Below are 20,438 nucleotides of genomic sequence, written 5' to 3' on the forward strand. Positions count from 1 at the left end.
ACCTTAATGTGGTTCTAGCGGCTCTGGCTCATAAGCCTTTTGAGCCAATGTCGTCCTCCGATATTAAGTTGATCACCTGGCAAAACAGCCCTTCTGGTGGCAGTAACCTCGGATCGACGAATTAATTAAATTCAAGCCCTCTCAGCCAAGGAACCCTACACAGTATTCCACAAGGACAAGGTGGTTCTACAAATGCACCTAGTATTTCTACCTAAGGTGGACCTCTTCCTTCCATCTTAAACAGGAAATTGTGCTGCCAACATTCTTTCCAGAGCCTACTTCAGAGGCAGATAATGTTCTACATTGTCTAGATATACGTAGGATGCTAAAGTTCAACTTAGACAAGACAAAAGAGTTTAGGAAGTCTTATGCTATTTTTGTCACATTCGGGTGCTCCTGTCCAGGCTCCCAGGCATCCAAAGCCTTGATAGCTAGGTGGATTGTAACCGCACTGACAGGAATCCACACCTATGTAATGGCTGAGGCCACGGCTGTGGCATACAAGAGCCAAGTGCTGTTGGATGTAATTGGCAAAATGGCAACCTGGGCATCCACATCTGCTTTCTGTAAGCATTACTGCCTAGATACCATTGCCAGGTCAGATGGAGCATTTGGTCAGGCGGAGCTGAAAAATCTGTTTGCTAACAGCTCATAAAAACGTAGATGTCAACACCCACCCAGTTTATATGGTGCGTTGTAATCGCTCATGCAGTGTGGAGGGAAAGAAATGTGACTTAGGAGTAATAAACATACTCGTAGTAGTGACTGAAGAATTCCTAGCCCATAGTCCCCTTTACTCCATATGACCCACCCATCATCCCCCATAATAGAAATTTGCCAATATCGACCTTCTCATGCCCGATGCTACGAAGGGGAGCTGAGGTGAGGTGCTAGAGGGCGGAGTCAGCTGGGCGTGGTTACGCCCCCATCCGCGCCTCTGCATGCTCTAAATTTAAAGGGGGAAAGCGCATTTTTGCAGGGCAAAATAGTTTCAGTACTGTCTCTGTACTGGCACACCCATGGTGTATAGAGGAAAGGGGACTATGGACTAGATGTACTTCAGTGAGTAACGTTTTATTTTGTTAGTTCTTCCCTGGTCAGGCACTGATGCACTTTATTTTACTGTTCCCTTATTATGTTTACCTTAGAAAGAGAGTGATTTTACCCATATTGTGAGAGACTGCAATCCAGCTATGTCAATCAGCTGTTATAGATTTGGGATGGGCACGTTTTAAAATACTTGAAAGCTACATTATATCTAAGATAGAAAGGAATATACTCTTTCTGAAGGTGAATTGATTTTCATTGATTAATTGCAATTTGCTATTATGCTAATGTATTTAATCTTGTTATAGCATACTGAATTTAGGATTAAAGAAATAGGTTTGATTTGAGGAGAATTGGATAATTTCCATTTTTATTTGCTTATGTGTTTATCAATTTTTCTATGTTGGGTGTATTGTATCTGTTTTGTGTGCTTTTATGTGAACTTTTCTCAAAATAAAGATAATAAAGAAAGAATGCTAGCCTATCCGAAAAAGCCAAGAAGTGAACAAGCTATAAAAGAAGCACAGAAGCTCTGAAGGGCAGACACAAAGGCTGACTGGTAAAGTTAAGCCCAGGTCTGAGAGTGCTATGGCTGTGTGGGTGCCTAGAGCCCCCAGATTTGCTTCAGAAACCTTTATTGGGTTAAAAAAGGGTACAACGTTTATTCATACCCGTTTGTTTCACTGCACTTTTTGCCCAACAAGTTTTGATGAAAAAACAAATATATCTGGGCGGGGAGAGAGAAGGCATATAAGGGGTGGGGTGGTGTATAGTGAATAAATAACAGGGGAGGGGAGATTGCCCCCCACCCCAAATAAAAAAATCAATGATGTTTTTAGGTAAAACATGTTCGGCAAAAAGTGCCACGAAAAGAAAATGGACAAAGAATGAACATAGCACCCAAAAAAGGTGACCTTTGCTGCACTGTCATCAGGGGATCCAGTGCTGTCATCGAAGTAGCAACTGTCATCACTTCCCCCTTTATTGGTGGTGGAGACTGCTATGGTGGGAGCAAGTAGACAGCAAATATCATTGGCTGCCCTGTAGACCGTGGAATCACTATTGAGGAACCACTGGTGTTTGCTGTCGTTGGAGGTGGTGTCACCAGTGAGGGTTTAGTCTCCAGTGTCATCCGTGGGCTGGCATTGGAGCCGTCATTGAGAGAATCCCATCATTGGTCTTGAACTCGAGTCTCGCAGAGGTCGAAATTCAAGCATGGGTTAAGATTTCAGCATTGGTCACGTTCCCTGGTTGATGTACTGCCATTACTATCTTTTATTTCTTTCAAAAGAAGGTCCATCCTCACTGGATGGAGGGGTCAGGACACAGATCCCTGCAACTTTGGAAAAAGACAAAGAGGGCATGGCACCACCATCCCTGATGGAAAGAATTCTCAAGGTGATCCAGCAGTTCCATGTTGGTCAGATGACCACAGCCAAGTAGGGGTGTAGCAGGCCTGGATGCCCATTTACTCTGAAGAAGAATCCCAGGGAGGGTGTCCCGAGGAGGATGAAGCGGTTACCTGGGCTAAAAGAATGCTTAACTAGTTTTCCCCTGCTCCTTCTCCACCGGACAAGTACTGCAGGTCTGCGCTACTGGTCCCGATAATCCTCAAGATTCGGATGTTGGGTCAACAGGTCTTCAGGGCCCTGGCAACAACTCCCTGAGTTGTCAGTCAGTCAGACAAGAAATACAGGGCTCCAAAATCAGTTCCTGTGTGCTTATACATTCAGTTCACGATTTGTTGCCCCTTTTGAAATTGAAAAAATTATCAATCCAGTATCTGTTAAGTTACGTTTACCTGCTGGTTTAAAAGTTCATCCAACGTTTCACGTCAGCTTACTTAAACCAGTGGTTAAAGATACTAGGTTGAGTTCTGTTCCTCAGGGGATTGTTTTGGAAGATGATTCAGTTGAGTTTGAGGTTAAAGCAATTCTTGATTCCAGAAAGAGTAGAGGGAGGTTGCAATATTTAATTGACTGGAAAGGTTATGGTCCAGAGGAAGATCCTGGGAGATGGCTGAATATGTTCATGCACCTGACTTGATTAAAAAATGTCATCGTAAATTGCCAACTAAGGTAGGCCCTGAGGTCAGGACTTGAGAAGGGGGTACTGTCAGGTTTCATTTCATTGTCAGGTTTCATTTCACTGTCAGTTTTCAATTTTTTTAGTTCCCTGTGATTAATAATGTATTAATCAATGATAATATATGTTTATGTCTAATATTCCCTTCATATTCCTTAACAATCATTTTATCAGAAGGGGAATGTCCCAATCCAGCATGGTGGGAAGGAAGAAGGGAATCAATCAGGGATCTGATTGGTAGTCAAGATGTTATTTTGTGATTGGAAGTTAAGGAGCCTTGGGAGCAGTTTCAAGGTTCTAAACTGCCTTTCATTGTCTTACCTGAAGCAGGGAGGTCCTGTTTCCTTTAGTCTGTGTTTTGGTCTAATCTGTGTAACTTGAAGACAGTCAATTTGGACTTGAAATCATTTTTTGAGAAGCATTCATCGTTAGACAGGACAAGCAGACTCATTGGTGGGAGCGCAGCGATTTAAAACTCATGTGAAGATTGTGAACTTATTTAATTTCAAAACTATTACTGAGAAGAAAGTTTATCTGACTTTGAAGAGCAGAATATTTTATGTAGTTTAGGTATTTAGTTTAGGCTCTTTCTTGATACTGCTCATCTGTGACTGTTTACATGAAAGGAGAAAGAAACTTCTATCACACGCAACTATAATATTTTTTCCATTCATGTTTAAGTGTTATTAGGAATGTTTCTAGCGATATGTTCGCTGTTTAAATGTAAGTGTTTCAAAATAGTAACAAGTGCCTTTGCGAATGGCTTAAAGAAATATTTCTGAAATGTTTTAATGAATATGCGCTAGACGACAAGCTCCGTTATCTGTCTTGCGCATTTGAAGTTGTTCTGAAGCTAGTGCGCATGCGCGAGTGACAGTGTTAAAGGGATTTGTTATTCCCGTCATCGCGCATGAGTAAATTAAGAGGCATTACTAGTAAATGTCTGTACATATGACGGAGAGGGATTGGGTAGTGTTCCCGGCAGAGCGCATGTGAATAAGGCAGTCAGAATAAATTCACACAAGCGCGTTAAGGTTCAATGTTTTTGGGAAACTATATTTTGCGCATGCACGTTAAGAGTTTTGTATTATAAGCACACAATTTATTCGCGTAAGGAGTTTGTTATCAGGGCACAATTTGTTAGCGCATGCACGTTAGAAGTTTTGAGTGTTTTAAGGACACTATTATTTCAGGCATGCGCGTTTGAGATTTAGTTATATATATGGATCTCAACGCGCATGTGTAATGAGAAAGTGGTGTTTTGATTGAACTCCTCTTGCTGTTTTGTATGTAAAAGAGAGTTTTTTTAATCTAGTTTAATGACATGACATGATAAAACTTTAATCCAGAAGTGTTTAGAATTCCCTGAGAACTCTTAAGAATACATAGAAACAACAACCCAGTTTTGGATAAAAGACGTTAAGGATTTATTTTTTGAACAAAGGCATAAAAGAACTGAACTTTAAGGAACAAAAAATTGCAATCCTATTTCATAAAAGAAAAAACAATCTCATGAACTTTAGCATAAGAGTCATGGATAACAAGACCTTGGAATAATTCCTTCAGAAGTATTCTTTATGTATTCTTCAAAGCTCAAAGAAGCAGTTACACAACAAGCCTCTCATCTCTTCAGGGAGGTTTAACAGGTATTTCTTTAACACTAAAGGGAAATAAAGGAGAAAGGTTATAGTGAATGAGATTTTAATGTAATTTGTTTATTTCTTCTACAGGTTCTCGACTACAAGAGGAGTTACCTGTGTCTTTGTTATTTTCTCCACTTGCCCCTTTCCCTTTGAGTTGAGGAGATTTCTGCTGTTTTATTCAGTAGTTGACTCCACAGCTTAGGGGGATTGTGGGAGCTCAACAGCTCTCGTAGACACAGGCACAGGACGTGACACGTTCTAGGTCTGGGAGCGCCAGACCGCCTTTCGCCACAGATTGAATCAGTGTGGTGTATGCCACTCTTGCCGCCTTGCCTGCCCATATTAGGTCAAGGATCATGCTTCTAATGCAGTGAAGGAGTCGTTGCGACAACAACAGGATGTTTGAGAATAGATATAAAAATGTAGGTAGGATGACCATTTTGACTAGGGCAACTCTCCCCCAGAGCATAAGCCGGAGGAGTTTCTACCTGTTTACTTTACTTTGGATTAGTTCTAATGTCTTTTCCTAGTTGTCCTGCATGACGTCTCGGTGGGATCTGGAAAAAAAGGATGCCTAGATATCTGACTTTCGAGCTTTGCCATTGGAGCCCGAAGTCGTCTGCGAATTCTTGACTGCTGGTAGTCAAAGGGAAGATTACGGATTTTGAATGGTTGATTTTCAGCCCAGAGAAGTTGCCAAATTTGATCACTGCCCACATCACTATGTTGAGGTTCTCTGCTGGATTTCGCAGGAAGAGGGCTACATCGTCTGCGTATAGGGAGATGATCAGGTTATGTGGACCAAGAGAAAGTCCTCTGTCTAGGTACCGGTCACCCAGGTCAGAGGCCAAGGGCACCATCACCAGGGCAAATCACACTGCAGATAGTGAACAGCCTTGTCTGGTCCCTCTTTGTAGTTGTATGTCAGCTGATCGTGTGTTGCCTAAGATGATGTTGGATATCAGGCATTCATAGAGCAGGGAGATTAAGGGGATTAAATAGTTGCCTAGGCCCAGGATGGCAAAAAGGAAAGGCCATTCTATATAATCGAAGGCCTTTTCGGCATCGAGCAGGATGGCCGCCGCTTGGGATCTGGGTCGAGAGCTTCCATCACTCCGAACAACCTTCTTATGCCATATGAGGTATTTCTGCCTGGTATGAAGCCCGCTTGGTCGGCTAGCACCATGGCCGGCAACAAGGGGAGCAGCCTTGAGGTCAAGATCTTTGCCAGTATTTTGTTGTCGAGGATTATTAAGGAGATAGGTCTGTATGAGGTACAGTCTTCCTTTGGTTTGCCAGGTGTATGAAGGAGAATTAGGTTGGCCATTCGAAGGGTTGGCGGTAGTGCTCCGTTGGCTAGTGCTTCGTCGTACACCTGTAGCAGTAGTGGGGCTAGTAGTTGTGCGAAAGTTTTATAGAATTCGCCTATTAGGCCATCTGGGCCTGGTGCCTTGGAGTTGCATAGGTTTTTAATTGCTTCAAGGATTTTGTCTACGGTGATGGGTCTGTTGAGTGGGTCACGAAGTTCAGCGTTTGTCCAGTAGAGTTCAATGCCGTCCAGATACCGGGCTAGGTCTGTCGAGCCGGCAGTATAATAAGTGTTGTATAGCTTTTGGTAGAACTTGCGAAAAGTTTCAACTACTTCCTCTTTGGAGTAAACTAGGGCGCTGTTTGGGTCATAGATTCTTTCAACAATAGTTGGTTTCCTTTCCGCTGAAATCAGTCTTGCCAGGAGGGCTCCGGGTCTCTGGCCCTCGCAATATTGGTGTATTTTGTGGTTCCTGTTTAGGAATTTAATTTCTCTCTCAGTGATTTTCTGAAGTTTTCTAGTTCTGCTTTGAGTGCTGCTATTGTTGGAGAGGTGGGTGACGCTGAATTTCCCGCTCAAGCTCTTTCAGCTTGGCTTCGCTCAGCCCCAATTCTTTCCTGATCAATGATAGCATCCCGTTCTCTTTTGCCATGCAGATTGCTCTGACGTAGCATTTCAGCGCTTTCCAAAATGTCCCCGCTGATGTCACAGAACGTTGATTTACTTCAATGAAGGATAGTATCTCTGCTCGTAGTTCGTCTGAAAAGATCTGATCTTGGAGGGCGCCTGGTTTGAATCTCCAGTTAGGTTTGTTCTTTGTGCCGCCTGGTACGTTGCATTCAAGGGTTACTGCCGAGTGGTCTGATAGGGTTCTGGGCAGAATTTTAGATCGCCCCCAATGGAGCTGGCTGCGTGAGGACACAAGCAGGTAGTTGAGTCGCGTGCTGGTCGGGTGGACCCACGAGTGGTTGGTATACTCGCAGGATTCCCAATGCTCGTGTCTCCAGATGTCCCTGAGGTTGTAAGCGTTGCAAATCTCGGCGATCTGGAGACTGGCCTTGGAGGTGCGGGGGGTCTAGTGGTGTGTTTAGGTCACCTCCCCATATGATTGTGGCCTATCCCGCGGATTCCAGGTGTGTCATTACCCAGTCAAAGTTATTTGGGCCGTCTGTGTTTGGCCGTAGGAGTTTACTAGGATGATTTCCTTGCCTTCAATGACCCCTTGCACAAGAAGAGTTCTTCCCTATGTGTCCTTGTCTGTAGAGATTAGTCTGAATTTTGTTTTTTTATCGATTAGAATGGCGACCCCTCTGGCAAAGGAGGAGTATGAGGCAAAATATCTATGACAGCCCCAGTCACGGGCCCAGCCATTCTCGGTGTTGCGAAGAAGATGTCTCTTGGATCAAGGCCACATCAATCCTGTGTCGTCGCAAGTATTGTGTCATTTTACGAGTTTTGGTTGGCTGGTTGCCTCCTCTAATGTTCCATGTGGCTAGGTCGAACTTGCCAGTTGGTGACTTTTGCTCTTGCGGATTTTTGGGTTCTGTTTGCGGTTGTGCATAGGGCACGGTCTCTCCTTACTGCTTGTGGAACGCTGGTCTTCGGATGGTCAAGGCTGAGCCAGGGGCCACGGGTCGTGGCGGGGTCGGATATCAAGCGACTGTATTTCGATCGTTGCATGGTTAAATTGTGCATCTTCTTAGTCTGAGCAGTCACCAACATGCCCAGGTTTTCCCTCTCTTATACACGGGCAACCCCAAACAAGCCAGTAGTTTTACCCCTCCCTAGTAGTAAACAGTAACTAAACAGTGCTGAGCTAGGGACGCTAGTGTCTCTAAAGAGCGGGTGACCCTTTCCTTATTAGAAATGGTGCATGTCCGTGCGCCAGTTTATGGCTCCTGATGTGAGTGTGCTAAGGTGCCTTTGGTGTCAGCTAACGGGGGGATCGCCTCAGCCTCGCCCCCTTTCCTGTTGGTCTGGTCTGTCTCGTAGGGGTTGGCAACCGATGTTATCTAGGAAGGAGTTGGCGTCTTCAGGAGAAGTGAAGAACTGAGATTTTTCAGCATGTAAGTTCCTTAGCTTAGCTGGGAACAGCATTGAATATTGGATCTGTTCCTCATGTAGGCAACGCTTTACACCCGTAAAAGCTCTTCTCGGCGCAGGACCGACGGCGAGAAGGCAGGAAAGATTTTGATTTTATCTCTGTTGTACTGGATGTCGTCTTTGTCTCTGGCCAGCTTGAGAATGGTATCCCGATCCCTGAAGTTTAGTAGCTTTGCAATGATAGGGCGTGGTGGTGCCCTGGGAATCGGGCAGGTGGCTGGGATTTTGTGCGCTCTCTCAACGACGAAAAGCTGGGAGAGTGCCGTAGCACCGAAGAGGTCCCTGCACTTTTCTTTCTACAAATTCCTCCATCTTTGTCGGGGTTTGCTGTTCTCGTACGCCCACCAGCCTGATGTTGCTGTGGCGGGTGCGACCTTCCAAGTCTTCGTTTTTGGCGACTACCTCCTTCATTTGACGCTCCAGCGTCGTCACTTTGATGGTTAACACTAATGTGCTATCGGTGACCCTTTGTTCCACTGTGTCTAGACGCTCACCATGTTTGTCTAACCTGTGTTGGAGTAAATCTACTTTGGATGAAAGACTGTCCAGTTTAGCATCCAGGTTTCCTATCCCGGCCTTGAGATCGAGGAGGATCTCGCGTTTGTCAAATGTTGGGGACTGTGCGGGGTCCTCCTCTGATTCTGCCAGTGATGCTTGAGCTGATGTCAGGCTGGCCTGCTTGGGGGTCTTGACTGTGGCACCAGATTTGAACACCAGTTTCCTCTGAGTTTTACCCACCTTGCCCATGTTTAATGCCAGGATCTTTATGTGCACTTGGGGGGCCGGTGTAGAATTGTAATGTTTCTTGCAGTGGTCGGACCCAGGCAACCGGCAACAGATGCACCGTTGGGGCAAGGGCCAAGGCGATCTTTAAGGAAAGGTGGTGCGGCTGGAGGATGCTCGCTCTAGTGTGGACCTCTGGGTCTATCACTGCTTCTTTGAGTGGTCTGTCGGGGGCAGTGCTCTCCTTGCCAACTGGTTGCCAACTGGTTGCAGCTTGTTAGCTGCAACCTGTCCTATATTGCTGCTCTTGGGGGTGCGTAGGGGGAGTGCTGTGCTTCACCATATGAATGATCACCTTGACTGCTGGGGTTCCTGAGCCTACAGTGGCATCTGGGTTGGGACCGAGGCTTGACAAGCACCATTTGCTTGGTTGGATTGCTGGGGGGTAGGCGAGCGGTCTGTGCTGGACCAGCGGGTAAGCCTGTGGGGAGGATTGTGTTGATGCAGTTACCCTGGGCCGTGCTGGTCTCAGGGCAGGGCCCGGCCTGGGGTTCCTTGTCAGCTGGTGGTCACCTGCCCAGGGAGTTGACCGGCTGGTTGTTGGGGTGATGCCAGATGAGCCAGCCCGGAGGAAGGGAGGAAGCTGGACTAGGTAGCGGCCGTTATTTGGGCGCCACTCCCTTGCAGTGGTTCTATGGTTCCTTTGCCGTTTGGAAACCAAGCCGCTCTTTTCAGTGGGGTTGTCCGATAGTGTTAAGAGTGTTCGCAGAGATGTTGTGGACAATGTCTATTACGGACCTGGAGGGGCGGTCCACGTGGCCGTCTCTGGAGGGTACTGTATCGTTGCTCCGGGGATTGGGGTTGGGGGCAGCCGTGCCTAGTGATGGTGTTGGGGGGAGGTGCCCCTTCAATTTAGTGTGGCCGTGTATGAGCCGTTTATTCACACGGGCAACTTGGTCACTGCCTGCTGCATGGCCCCAGCCGCCCCACGCGTGATGTGGAAGATGCACACTGTACCTCTTGTTGTAGGGGTCCGGAGGGATCTCCAGCAGCAGCGCTGAAGCAGCCTATGTCGCCGGCTGGCCCTCCTCACTGGGTTCTTCCCTCTGCCCAGTTGTCGCGGGGGAGGTCCAGAGGGGTTTTCCAGCCACACTGAAGCAGCCTCCGTCGCCGGTGTCCTGCTGGGTGGGAGCTTGTGCTGGATCTGTGTTGTTTCGGGAGGGACCGCCGACCTCTGCCCAGGTCCACCACAGGCGTCCCCGCCAGGTTCTTCCCACCGCCTGAGTGCCCTGGTGTTTGCCGCCCTCTGTTCTGTGGACTGCGGTCCTCGCCAACCGTCCTCATCCCGCCTTCTCCAATGGTCAAGGCGGGCAGGCTGTGGCAGTTCGCTGCTTATGTTGGGGTGCAGGCCCGATCCTGGAACCGGGAGGCTCGATCGCACCGCAGGCAGCTACAAGGTCGTTCCGGGCTGTGTACCGGAGCCAGTGCTACTTGGGGGGAGGAGTCCTCACTCTCTACCGGTGGCTGCGCAGTGATTCTGCTTCTGTTCTGGGCCTCCAAGGCCCCGTAGTTGTGAGCTGGACGCAGAGGCTGGGTCCGGGTGGGGGGCTGGTCCGCAACAGTCGGGTTCCGACTTTCTTCTTCCAGAATATGGCGATGCCTCGAGGGAGGCAGAGTGTCCGCTTTGTTGATGGCAGGGCTGGCACCAGTCGCCTCTTGTGGATGGTTAAAAGTAACGTTTGATTATGCACAATCTTTGCAGGATATTCGGGGCTCCGCACGGAGCTCGTTAGGAAGCCGCCATCTTGGACGGCTCTCTATCACCCTCTTAACAAGTAAATCTTTGTTTGAGCAGATGAAAAACAACGTTCTTGGCGGCTCTGTTTAACATAGTAGAAGGCGGGGTAGTCCAGGAGAGTCCCAAGTAGAATTGCTGCAGCTGCTGGAAGATTGCCTGAGGCGAGCGAAGAACGTGTCTATCAGGGTGTACAATAGACGTCTGCGGCCAATATCCTCCTGCATTCCATTGATTCCATATTGCAGATATGTCCGCTGCAGGAGGAGAAGCTGGATGTTCAGTGGCGTCAGCTGGTTTGGAACTGGGAGGACGAGATTCGGCTGGACAAGGTGTTGAACCGTGGGCTGGCGACGCACTAATCCTAAGAGTAGCTTAAATCCTAAGAACCTGATATCTATGAAACATAACTACTTAATTTATCATGAATTCTGTCCATATTAATTTCTCATAAAATTGTAAGAACTACACATATCCTCTTATTTACACACAAAATGTAGGTTTTGATTCCTGTATTGAACTAACTGGAAATATTATGCAGAGATGGAATAATGCATTGGCTATCAGGGTCCCATAGATCTTTTTATCAGAAGGTGCACTACAGGGGAAAACAGAGGATCAGAAGAAAGGAGTTCATGGTCATGCCTAGACAAAAAACTCCTAAGTACCCAAAGGTATAGCAAGGAAAAAGGAAAGATAAATTAAAACCTTTTTTCATAATTACTGAAAAATACCTAAAATTGCATCAACTTGCATGTTTTAACCCCATGCATTTGGCCGTAGAGAACTTTGTCAGGACTCTAATTCCTTTTCGCGAAGCTTTTTTTAATCCCGATAATCAGCTCCCAAAATGTGTAACCAAATATGATTTGTCAGTATCCAGATTTCATGTGAAGAGCATGCAGCTGCACCTAACCAATTACTGAGAGCAGGTGGCATAGCTTAAATGTTAAAATCTCCCGATTGAGGCCAGCCATAAAACATATCTCTCATGGTGGGGTACACAATGCACTGTGATGCAGAGAGTTCTCTTCTATGTCCCAGACCCAACGTTGTGCTTAACATTAGATACCTAAAAGAACAGTCACATTATCTTCCAGGATCTTAAACCTCACAACAAATTATCTCTAGGTAATAAGTCGCCAAATAGTCTTGAGTTGAAGGTCTTGTTCTTTGCTATAAATGTCTTTCTTGCCTCTAGCTAGAGGATGTTTAAATCTTATTTATGCAGCAATAACTATGGCAGTGTTTTCTACAAATACACTGCAGACGGGTGGTGGGTACCCATTCCATGTCTACATTGCAGTATAGGTTTGGACTTGATTGTGTGATTCAAAATGTTATTAAGTACGCGCAACACATCTATCTTCCAAGTTAAAATGCAACACAGATTGGACGAGCAGATTGCACATCATTGTGTGGTGATCCCTTAATTCAAAGATGTTACACTGGGTTTTTCCAGAATGGGTGTCTGCCTGCTCTATACAACAAGCAACTTAGTTATGCGTTTTAGAAAGGGCTGGCACATCCTCTGCCTGAAATGCATTTTGTCTACAGTGGACAAGTGGATTTCTGTACATGTTTCTTCCTCTTCACTGTCAGAAAAGTAAATCATCGTAATTTGGAGACTGGCTCACAGCATGATGGTTCTTAGAGCTCCCTTCTAGCTTTCTAGCTTGAGCAGGTTAGGTTGTCGGAACTAGAAGAGCTTGCGAGGAAGTCTTACTGGCTTTCCCAGATTGAGGTGACGTTCTTTCACAAAAAGTGTTATCTTACACCATTCTCAACAATCACTGAGCTTGACTGCATGTTTGCTGTGAATTTGATTTACCAACGATTTACCAAACACTCTGAGTCTAACTTTAATACATCATCACCACTTGAATACATCATCTGAGCAGAGGAACCTAGTCCACTGGAGAACAGCACAATCTGATTGTGGGACCTCAATAGAGTGATTCATCTACTTGCATTGCAATAGTTTGATAAACAATAGAGGGGATGGCTGCAAGGTTTGGAAATAATCTTAATCTCTGGCATTGCTCTGGGCACCCCTCCAGACCATCGTTCTTCAGCCTGCCATGCCATTACAGAAGGGGAAACACCATATGCAAATAAGGCTTGGCCCCACCCCAAAAAGGGGCAGTACAGCCTGAACTGCTAGGTCACATCCTTTCTGCACGAGACCACACGCATCCCCAGCCGTGTTTCGGCTTTGTTGGGCCTCATTATCTGAAGATTTTATAATTTATTTGATTGTTAATTGTATCGGGGACAATTGCACATTACAAGGGATGTCCCATTCAGAAGAGTGTCATGTGCATGCAACTAGACCTAAAGATGCACCTTTATGTTCAAAAGGCACTTCCCCCCCCCCTCTCGCCTTCGGCAGCAACATGGGCCTCACCTCACGCTGTCTGTGAGCCTTGTCCATTGTATGATGGGGTATGGTCCATTTGGTCGGCCCATGTCGAGGAGCATTATTGCTAGATTGCACAGTAAGTTACGCCTTTACCTCCCTACTGGATTGACACTTTGTAAATCAATCTATTTTATATAATTTAATTGTCTGGGGTGTAGAAATAAGTAAATGTTAGGCACCATAGTAATTACCATAGTCTTATTCCATCGTTATAAGTGGAGATAGCGGCTAAGCATTCCGTGGTTAACATGGTGAGTAACCTTTTCTATTTTTTTTACAATTAAATGCTTTTGAAGGATTACAGCCTTTTTTCATCCTCAGCCTCCTAAACTTGCTTTCTCTGCTTTCAGATCAATTTTAAATCCTACAATTTTGATTCAATGTGATTATCTATTTCACCAACACTACTTGCTAAGCCACCTTGTTGTGCGCAACTTATCTATATTGTACAATATGTATGTGTTTTCTTATTGCCTTCTTTTATGCTCAACAACAGGTCTGTATGGAGATTTTAAATACCTACCTGACAAAAGCTTTCCAACAGCAGGACCCAAGAATTCCATGGGGCAGTCTCAAGTATCTGATTGGAGAGGTAGGCTCCTGCTATAAAAAATGCCTTGAATAATTATTTTATTAAAAAATTAATTGACTGTCATATAAGGTGGAATTGAAGGTTGTCCAAGATCAGTAAAGAGACCAGCCACCACGTTACTCAAGTTTTGCGCTTGCGCAGTGTAATTTTGTACAGCATTAACACAGAAGTGCAAAAAAATGCATTGATGCAATTCCTATTTGCACTGGCAGAATGTTTTAATCTGGTGCAAATTCCAGTGAAATATGTCACTGTGCAGGTGGAAAGTTTATATAATAAGGAACCACCAGGTGCCAGGGGTTCCATATAATAATGTCACCACAAAAATATCGCCGAAAAATTGTTGTTTTTTGTGGCGACATTATTGCATGGAACATGCGGGGGACACCCCCGCAACCCCCAAATTTTCAATTTTTTTTTTTGCCCCTGTCGCCATATATATGGTCACCCAAATAGTATCGCCACAACATTTTCCCGGCGATATTATTTACGGCGACCATATATGTGCCGATATTATTACCTGATACCGTGCCATAGATAGCTTCGACAAGTGTTACAAATTGAGTAAATCCATTCAACGAAAATGTGTATTGTACTCAGGCAGAAAATGGAGCAAGGGTGTACTGGACATTGATTCTGTTTGCATGAGAGACAATGGAGCAAAACAGGGGTTGGTCCATCTTTAGCTTGGACCACATTTTGTACATTTTTGGACTAGGCTAAGAAAATGAAGTAAAAAGATTGATGTTTATTAATTTTGCTCTTACCATGACAAGGAACAAGGCAAGTAAATATTGCCCTGCTTTTCAAATCTGGAGAACAGGTTTGTTTTTGAGGCAGAATCTTGAATATATTTATGGGTATCTGGTTTTTCCATCTAATGCCATTCCATCGAATTTCTTCCATCTAAAAAATTTTTTGGGGGTAAATGGTTAATCTTTGTTCAGGTGCATTATAAAGGGTAAAAAAAATGGGGGTTGCCCCCCACCCCAAAAAAAGCCCATAAGCCTTTTTTATGTAAAGCAGCAAACATAAGTACACAATCAGTATGCTTTAATTTTGGCCTGGTACAAAAATCTTCAGCCAAAATATTTTTATTCCACTCTGTATGATACCAAATCACAATTCTTTACAGTTAAGTGAATGAATGTGGTACCAAATCTCCCTCATTTGCGTGAAAACTTAATGCATGCTGTTACCAAAGGTGACCATTAATGCCTGCATAATTTCTTTGCGTCTTCAGATGTCCCTTTATAGCCTATTGCACAATCGTGTAAATCAGGAAGTGGGAGGTGGCCTTTCTACCCATCTCATGAAGCCAAGGGAATTACAGTTGTTGAGAAAAGGCCATACCGCAACCAGGGGTGAGCTGAAATGTTCTGCCTGTTGGTGATCAAGGTGGTATCTCTGGGGAGTACACATGTTAGTTTTGGCTATACCTCTAAGCCAAACCGATTGCATTGGAGAACAGCTAGAAGCAAGATAACATGAGGTGGGACACACAGCTTCTGGGCGTTGTTTGGTTATTTGCTCACCTATTGACTTCCCATGGCAATGCCAATCCTTACAGCTATTCCCAACCACTGCCTGCCCATCCCATCCCAAAACACATTCTCCTAGGATCTCATTGAGCAAGTTCTTTCAAGCAGTAACTCCAAACTTTGGCAGTCGGCTGAGAGTTAACAGCTTAATTGCTGCTGTAAATGCGCCACTGGTGTAATAAACACATCTTAAACAAGTGTGCCTTCAGCCCCTTGATTTATATATGTTCCTTGCACTGAAGCGCTGTTAAAACAGTCATTAACAAAGCCAACTGTTTGGCTTGTGTGTAGGTGTTAGGTATGCATTTGCCAGGTATTGCTATCATATACCCAGGTAATCACACCATTTCCCAGCTGGTGTGATCTTATGGCCAGATAGTGCTATTATAGCTGTTCCTGGCAAATGCATAGCTCAGACCCTACACAAAAGCCATAACTGTTGGCTTTGCCAATGCATATTTTTAATGTGCATTGCCATTTTACATTGTTGCCTTCAGTATATGATACTGCCGTACCCTGCATGGTTCTATGTGATTTCATCGAGGAGATTTGGTTGAATTGAAATCCATTCAATGTTATTTTTTTTTTAAACCATTGGGAGCTAATATATGCAGGGGCGACCCCCACACCGCTACCATTCCCCCACCTTAATTATTACCCTTACCGTTACCCACATCCCACATATATTTGCGGCCACATTCGGCCCCAAAAATTTGATGGATTTGGCTTCGACCAAATCTCCTGCGATGAACCCTCCCTATCCCCCTGCACACCTTATTACTGATGATAGTCAGAAATTCTACAAGAATGTTTATAAAATGTAAGTAAGAATTCAAGGAGATATACATATATAAATTAAACAGACACTGTTCGATTTTGCGTGATGACTCCAGTCAATTTAATAGTGACAACAAATAAATATGTGGATCCTTATAAACAACAGTATTCGAAAGGGATGGCCTCTGTTGCCCTCAGCCGAGATAATCTTCACAATTCTGAAACAAGACACATACAGATCGGACTGGTTTGCTTTACTTTTTAGATTCATCCTTTGAAATCCTGACATTGGATATTGAGTACATTCTTTTTTTCCAAAGAAATTTCAACTCACTTCATTTTTTTTTTTTAAACCTTTTTTTATTAAACAGCTTGGCAGCAGAACACAAGGTAAGCACAAGGTAGGAACAGTTAAACCAATACAGGCAGTGCATCTAGCATTAACATTTTCCATCAAGGATGCATTCAGTGCAAATTCAGTGCAAATGCAGTATAAGAGAGCCCTTGGCTCAGGATGAATCACCCGCATGGGTGGGTGTAGTAGTTGGGGAAGTTGTATCAGGTGTTGCATTTAGATCTGACATATAGGAACGAAACTGGATCCAGACATCCCTAGGCCTCGAGTGGACTGGTTGTAGACAGGTCCATGCCTCTTCAGTGTCTGAGGCCCATGTGAGAGCTCTGAGCCATTGTGCATGTGTGGGGGGTGCGGGGCGGAGTCAGCAAAGCAGAATGGCTCGTACCGCAAGGAGCATGCAAAGGCCGGCCAGTTTCCTGGAGTTTCGGGTTAGCTCTGGAAAGTCATGGAATAGGCCCTTCATTGGGGAGGGGTCGATAGATTGATTGAGTATAGCAGATACAGTTGTGAACACCGTCTCCCAAAATTGGGAGAGGCGGGGGTAATCCCAGATCATGTGCATATAGTCGGCGCCATCCTGCCCACACCTGGGGCATCTCGGGGAGTGATCCCCAAACATACGATGCAACCTGCTCGGGGTATAATGAAACCTATGCAACACCTTTAATTGAATCAATTTAAAACGGGTATTGAAAGATACCTGGTGTATACGGGCGCACATGTGGGTCCAGCGCTCGTCCGTCACCTCCACGCCAAGGTCCTCCTCCCACGCCCGCCTTAGCCCAGTGAATTTCGGAGTGGTTCTGGATTGCATCATTGTGTATAGCCTAGATATTTTCCCTCTAGTGGATGTGGGGGAAGTCAGTTCTTCGATAGCAGGATCATCTGGTGGCATTGCTGGAAACATGGGGTAGTTTCTTTTAAGGGGTTTACGTAAAGCTGAATACTGAAGCCATGCACTCGGGCCACGCCTAAATGGCAGCGGCAGGTCGGGCCATTCAACAAAACTACCCTGCTCGAATACGTCACAGAGCAACTCGTATCCCACCTCAGCCCATCTGCGCGCAGTCGACGGCGGAACTCGTGGGATCCCGGGGAGAAAGTTCCACAGGGGGAGATTGCCATGAAATGGATGAGGAGTATCTAACAATTTCCACGTTTTCATTAGCGCCAGGGAGGTGCAGGCCACTGGATCCAGTGTATCATGTGCAAAAGGAATGGGCTGTATCACCAGGGAGCGGATGTCTCGGTCACTGACCGCCAGCATTTCAAGTCTAACATGTGGAGGAGGGTCTGCTGTGTTAAACCAGTAAGACCTGTATTGGATTTGGGAGACCAACCAGTATTTAAGAAAATCGGGGGCCCCAAATCCGCCGTCAGCCATCGGGGTGGACAAGGTCCCGAGCTTGAGCTTGACCGCGCCCGAATGCCACAGAAAAGAGTTGGTACTGCGTGTCAATGCTTGGAAGAAACCCTCGCCCGGCCACAGGGGGACGTTGGTGAACCTGTATAGTAGTTGGGGCAATACTATCATTTTTAATAACCCTATTCTACCCGCCAGGGAGAACGGCAATTTGCTCCATGCCAGAATCTTAGTTGCCAGATGCGATAGGTAGTTTTGATAGTTCTCCTCGAGGGTCGTCTCAAGCTGACGTGTTATTTCAATCCCCAGATATGTGAACTTCGATGGCGCCCACAGGAACCCCATAGTATCAGGGGGGGAAGGGTGCATTCCGTGAGTGGAAAGAGCATAGATTTTGTGCAGTTCACCTTGAGGCCTGAGATGTACCAGAAGTGGATAACATCTTTCAATATCAGGGGTAAATTAGTGGAGGGGGACCGCACAAAAAGGAGTGCATCATCAGCGTAGAGGGATACAATATCGGCTTGACCCGCCGAGCGAAGCTCTCTGTGCGAGTGAAGTTGTCGAAGCATGTCGGCGAAAGGTTCTATCGCTAAAGCGAAGATCAGGGGGGAGAACGGACAGCCCTGTCTCATGCCCCTGGCAATATTAAAGCATGGGGAGCATCTGTCCTCCGTGCAGACACTGGGCACAGGTCCTGTGTAAGGTACCTTGACCTAGGAGCGAAACACCGGCCCGAATTTGCATTGTTCGAGCACCCGCCAGAGGTACCTCCAAGAAACTGAGTCGAACGCCTTCTGCATGTCGAGGGTTGCGGCGACCGCCTGCACATTGGGGCTGATCCTGCTGATTATATTAAAGAGCCGTCTAATGTTTGGAGCGGCCTGGAATGAACCCCGCCTGGTCCGGGTGTATAATGGATGGCAAACAGGGAGCAGGCCTGGTCGCTAACATTTTAGCAAACATTTTTGTGTCACAGTTTATGAGGGAAAGTGGGCGATATGAGCTGCACTGAGTGGCAGGTTTACCAGGTTTAAGCAGTACCGTAATTGTGGCTTCGCGGAGTGATGGGGGGAGTGTGCCTGCCTCTACCGATTCCTCCCAGAGAGCTAGCAAGTGAGGGAGTAAGAGAGTCTTATAACATTTATAGAATTCGACCGGGATGCCATCAGAGCCAGGGGCCTTCCCCGAGGAGAGAGAGTCTATGGCCTCCGTAAACTCTTCAGGGGTGAGTGGACAATCAAGGGAACCAGAGGTTTCGGGAGAGAGGACCGTTAGGGGGAGAGCCGTAAAATAGGAGTCCACCTATGCCTCTGTGGCCTCGTCCGAATTGGATTATAGGTCTTCGTAAAAAGCGAAGAACTCCGAGTTGATGTCCTGTGACGTGGTAGCCAAGGAGCCATCCGATCGGATAATGCCAGGTATATGTGGAACACCCAGCTCATGACGGACGAATCTAGCAAGGAAGCGGCCAGGGCGCTCGCCCTCTCCGTATCTCCTCACCAGGCCGGGGCTATCTAGGAATTTTTGTTCCCGTTCCGCCAGGGATCGAAAAACATCCAGCTCTACTCCTATAGCTGCAAGGGTCGTAGGGGTTGAGAACCGCGAGCACTGGGCCTCCAGGGTTGACAGTTTGGTTTAGCTGACAGCGATATCCCTTCGCATTGTTCTAAGAATGCCACTCTCTTTGGACAGTGCTATGCCCCTAATATATGCCTTAAAGGCCTCCCATAGGGTGGCCTGGGAGGACACCGAGTCCTTGTTTATTTCGAAGTACTCCTCAATGGCTACCTCGAGCACCAATGTGAACAGAGGATCAAGGAGAGAATGAGGTTTCATCCTGCAGCATCTGGTACGGTCACCGTCCAGTCCCCAGCCCATGGTGATGGTCACCGGGGAATGGTCAGATAGGGTACTAGGGAGGATCGTTAATTGTACCACATTTTTGATCAATACATCAGAGACCACCCACCTATCGATTCGGGAATAGGAATCATGGACTGAAGAGTAAAAGGAATAGACACGGGAATCAGGGTAGAGCAGTCTCCATGCATCTACAGCCGCAAGGCGGGGGAGGGACGACAGTGTAGCATAGGCTGCCCTGGTAAGTTGGCGGGGCCTGTATCAAAAATGGTGTTGAAGTCCCCCACCAGAGGATAGGAACCAAAGGAAAACCATCTAGGAGAGATGTGAGGTGTGTGAAGAACTCCGGGTCATCTGTGTTGGGGCCATAGATGTTCAGCAAGATCACCTCCCTATTCTGGAGTGTTGCATGGAGAAGTACATATCTACCCTGGGGGTCTATTTGTGAAGAAATGAGTGTAAATTTAAGACTCTTATGAATAATAGTCATGACCCCACGACTTTGAGTGGAAAAGTTGGTGAAGTATCTCTGGGGGCCCCAGGTTCTAGCAAATCTCAAACAATGTTCAGACCGCGCATGTGTCTCTTGTAAGAACAGGATCTTGGATCCTTGCCGTTCCACGTGCAGCTGTATCTGTCTCATTTTTTAAAAATTGCCCAGTCCCCTCACATTCCAGCTCATGAAGGTTAGATTGTCTTCCGTCAGAGGAGCGGTGACGCTCATATCGCCGGGATAATATCCAGTGGGCTGATGCTGCAGCCCTGTAGCCCATTAACATTGCATAACCCTGCGGTCTGCCCTCGCTGCCAGCGCCAA

The 20,438-nt window shown here is 46.1% G+C and overlaps 1 protein-coding gene across 1 annotated transcript in view; it reads left to right on the forward strand.

Moving 5' to 3' along the window:
• The window catches only part of DNAH10 (dynein axonemal heavy chain 10), a 2,725,177-nt gene that overhangs the window by 2,550,132 nt on the left and 154,607 nt on the right, over positions 1-20,438 (forward strand). The window contains exon 72 of the mRNA XM_069619694.1: positions 13,624-13,719. Coding sequence (XP_069475795.1) covers positions 13,624-13,719 — 96 coding nt within the window. The remainder of the gene's footprint in view (positions 1-13,623; positions 13,720-20,438) is intronic.

The sequence above is a fragment of the Ambystoma mexicanum genome, chromosome 10, assembly GCF_040938575.1.
Source record: "Ambystoma mexicanum isolate Mex_15411 chromosome 10, UKY_AmexF1_1, whole genome shotgun sequence".
Classification (NCBI taxonomy): domain Eukaryota; kingdom Metazoa; phylum Chordata; class Amphibia; order Caudata; family Ambystomatidae; genus Ambystoma; species Ambystoma mexicanum.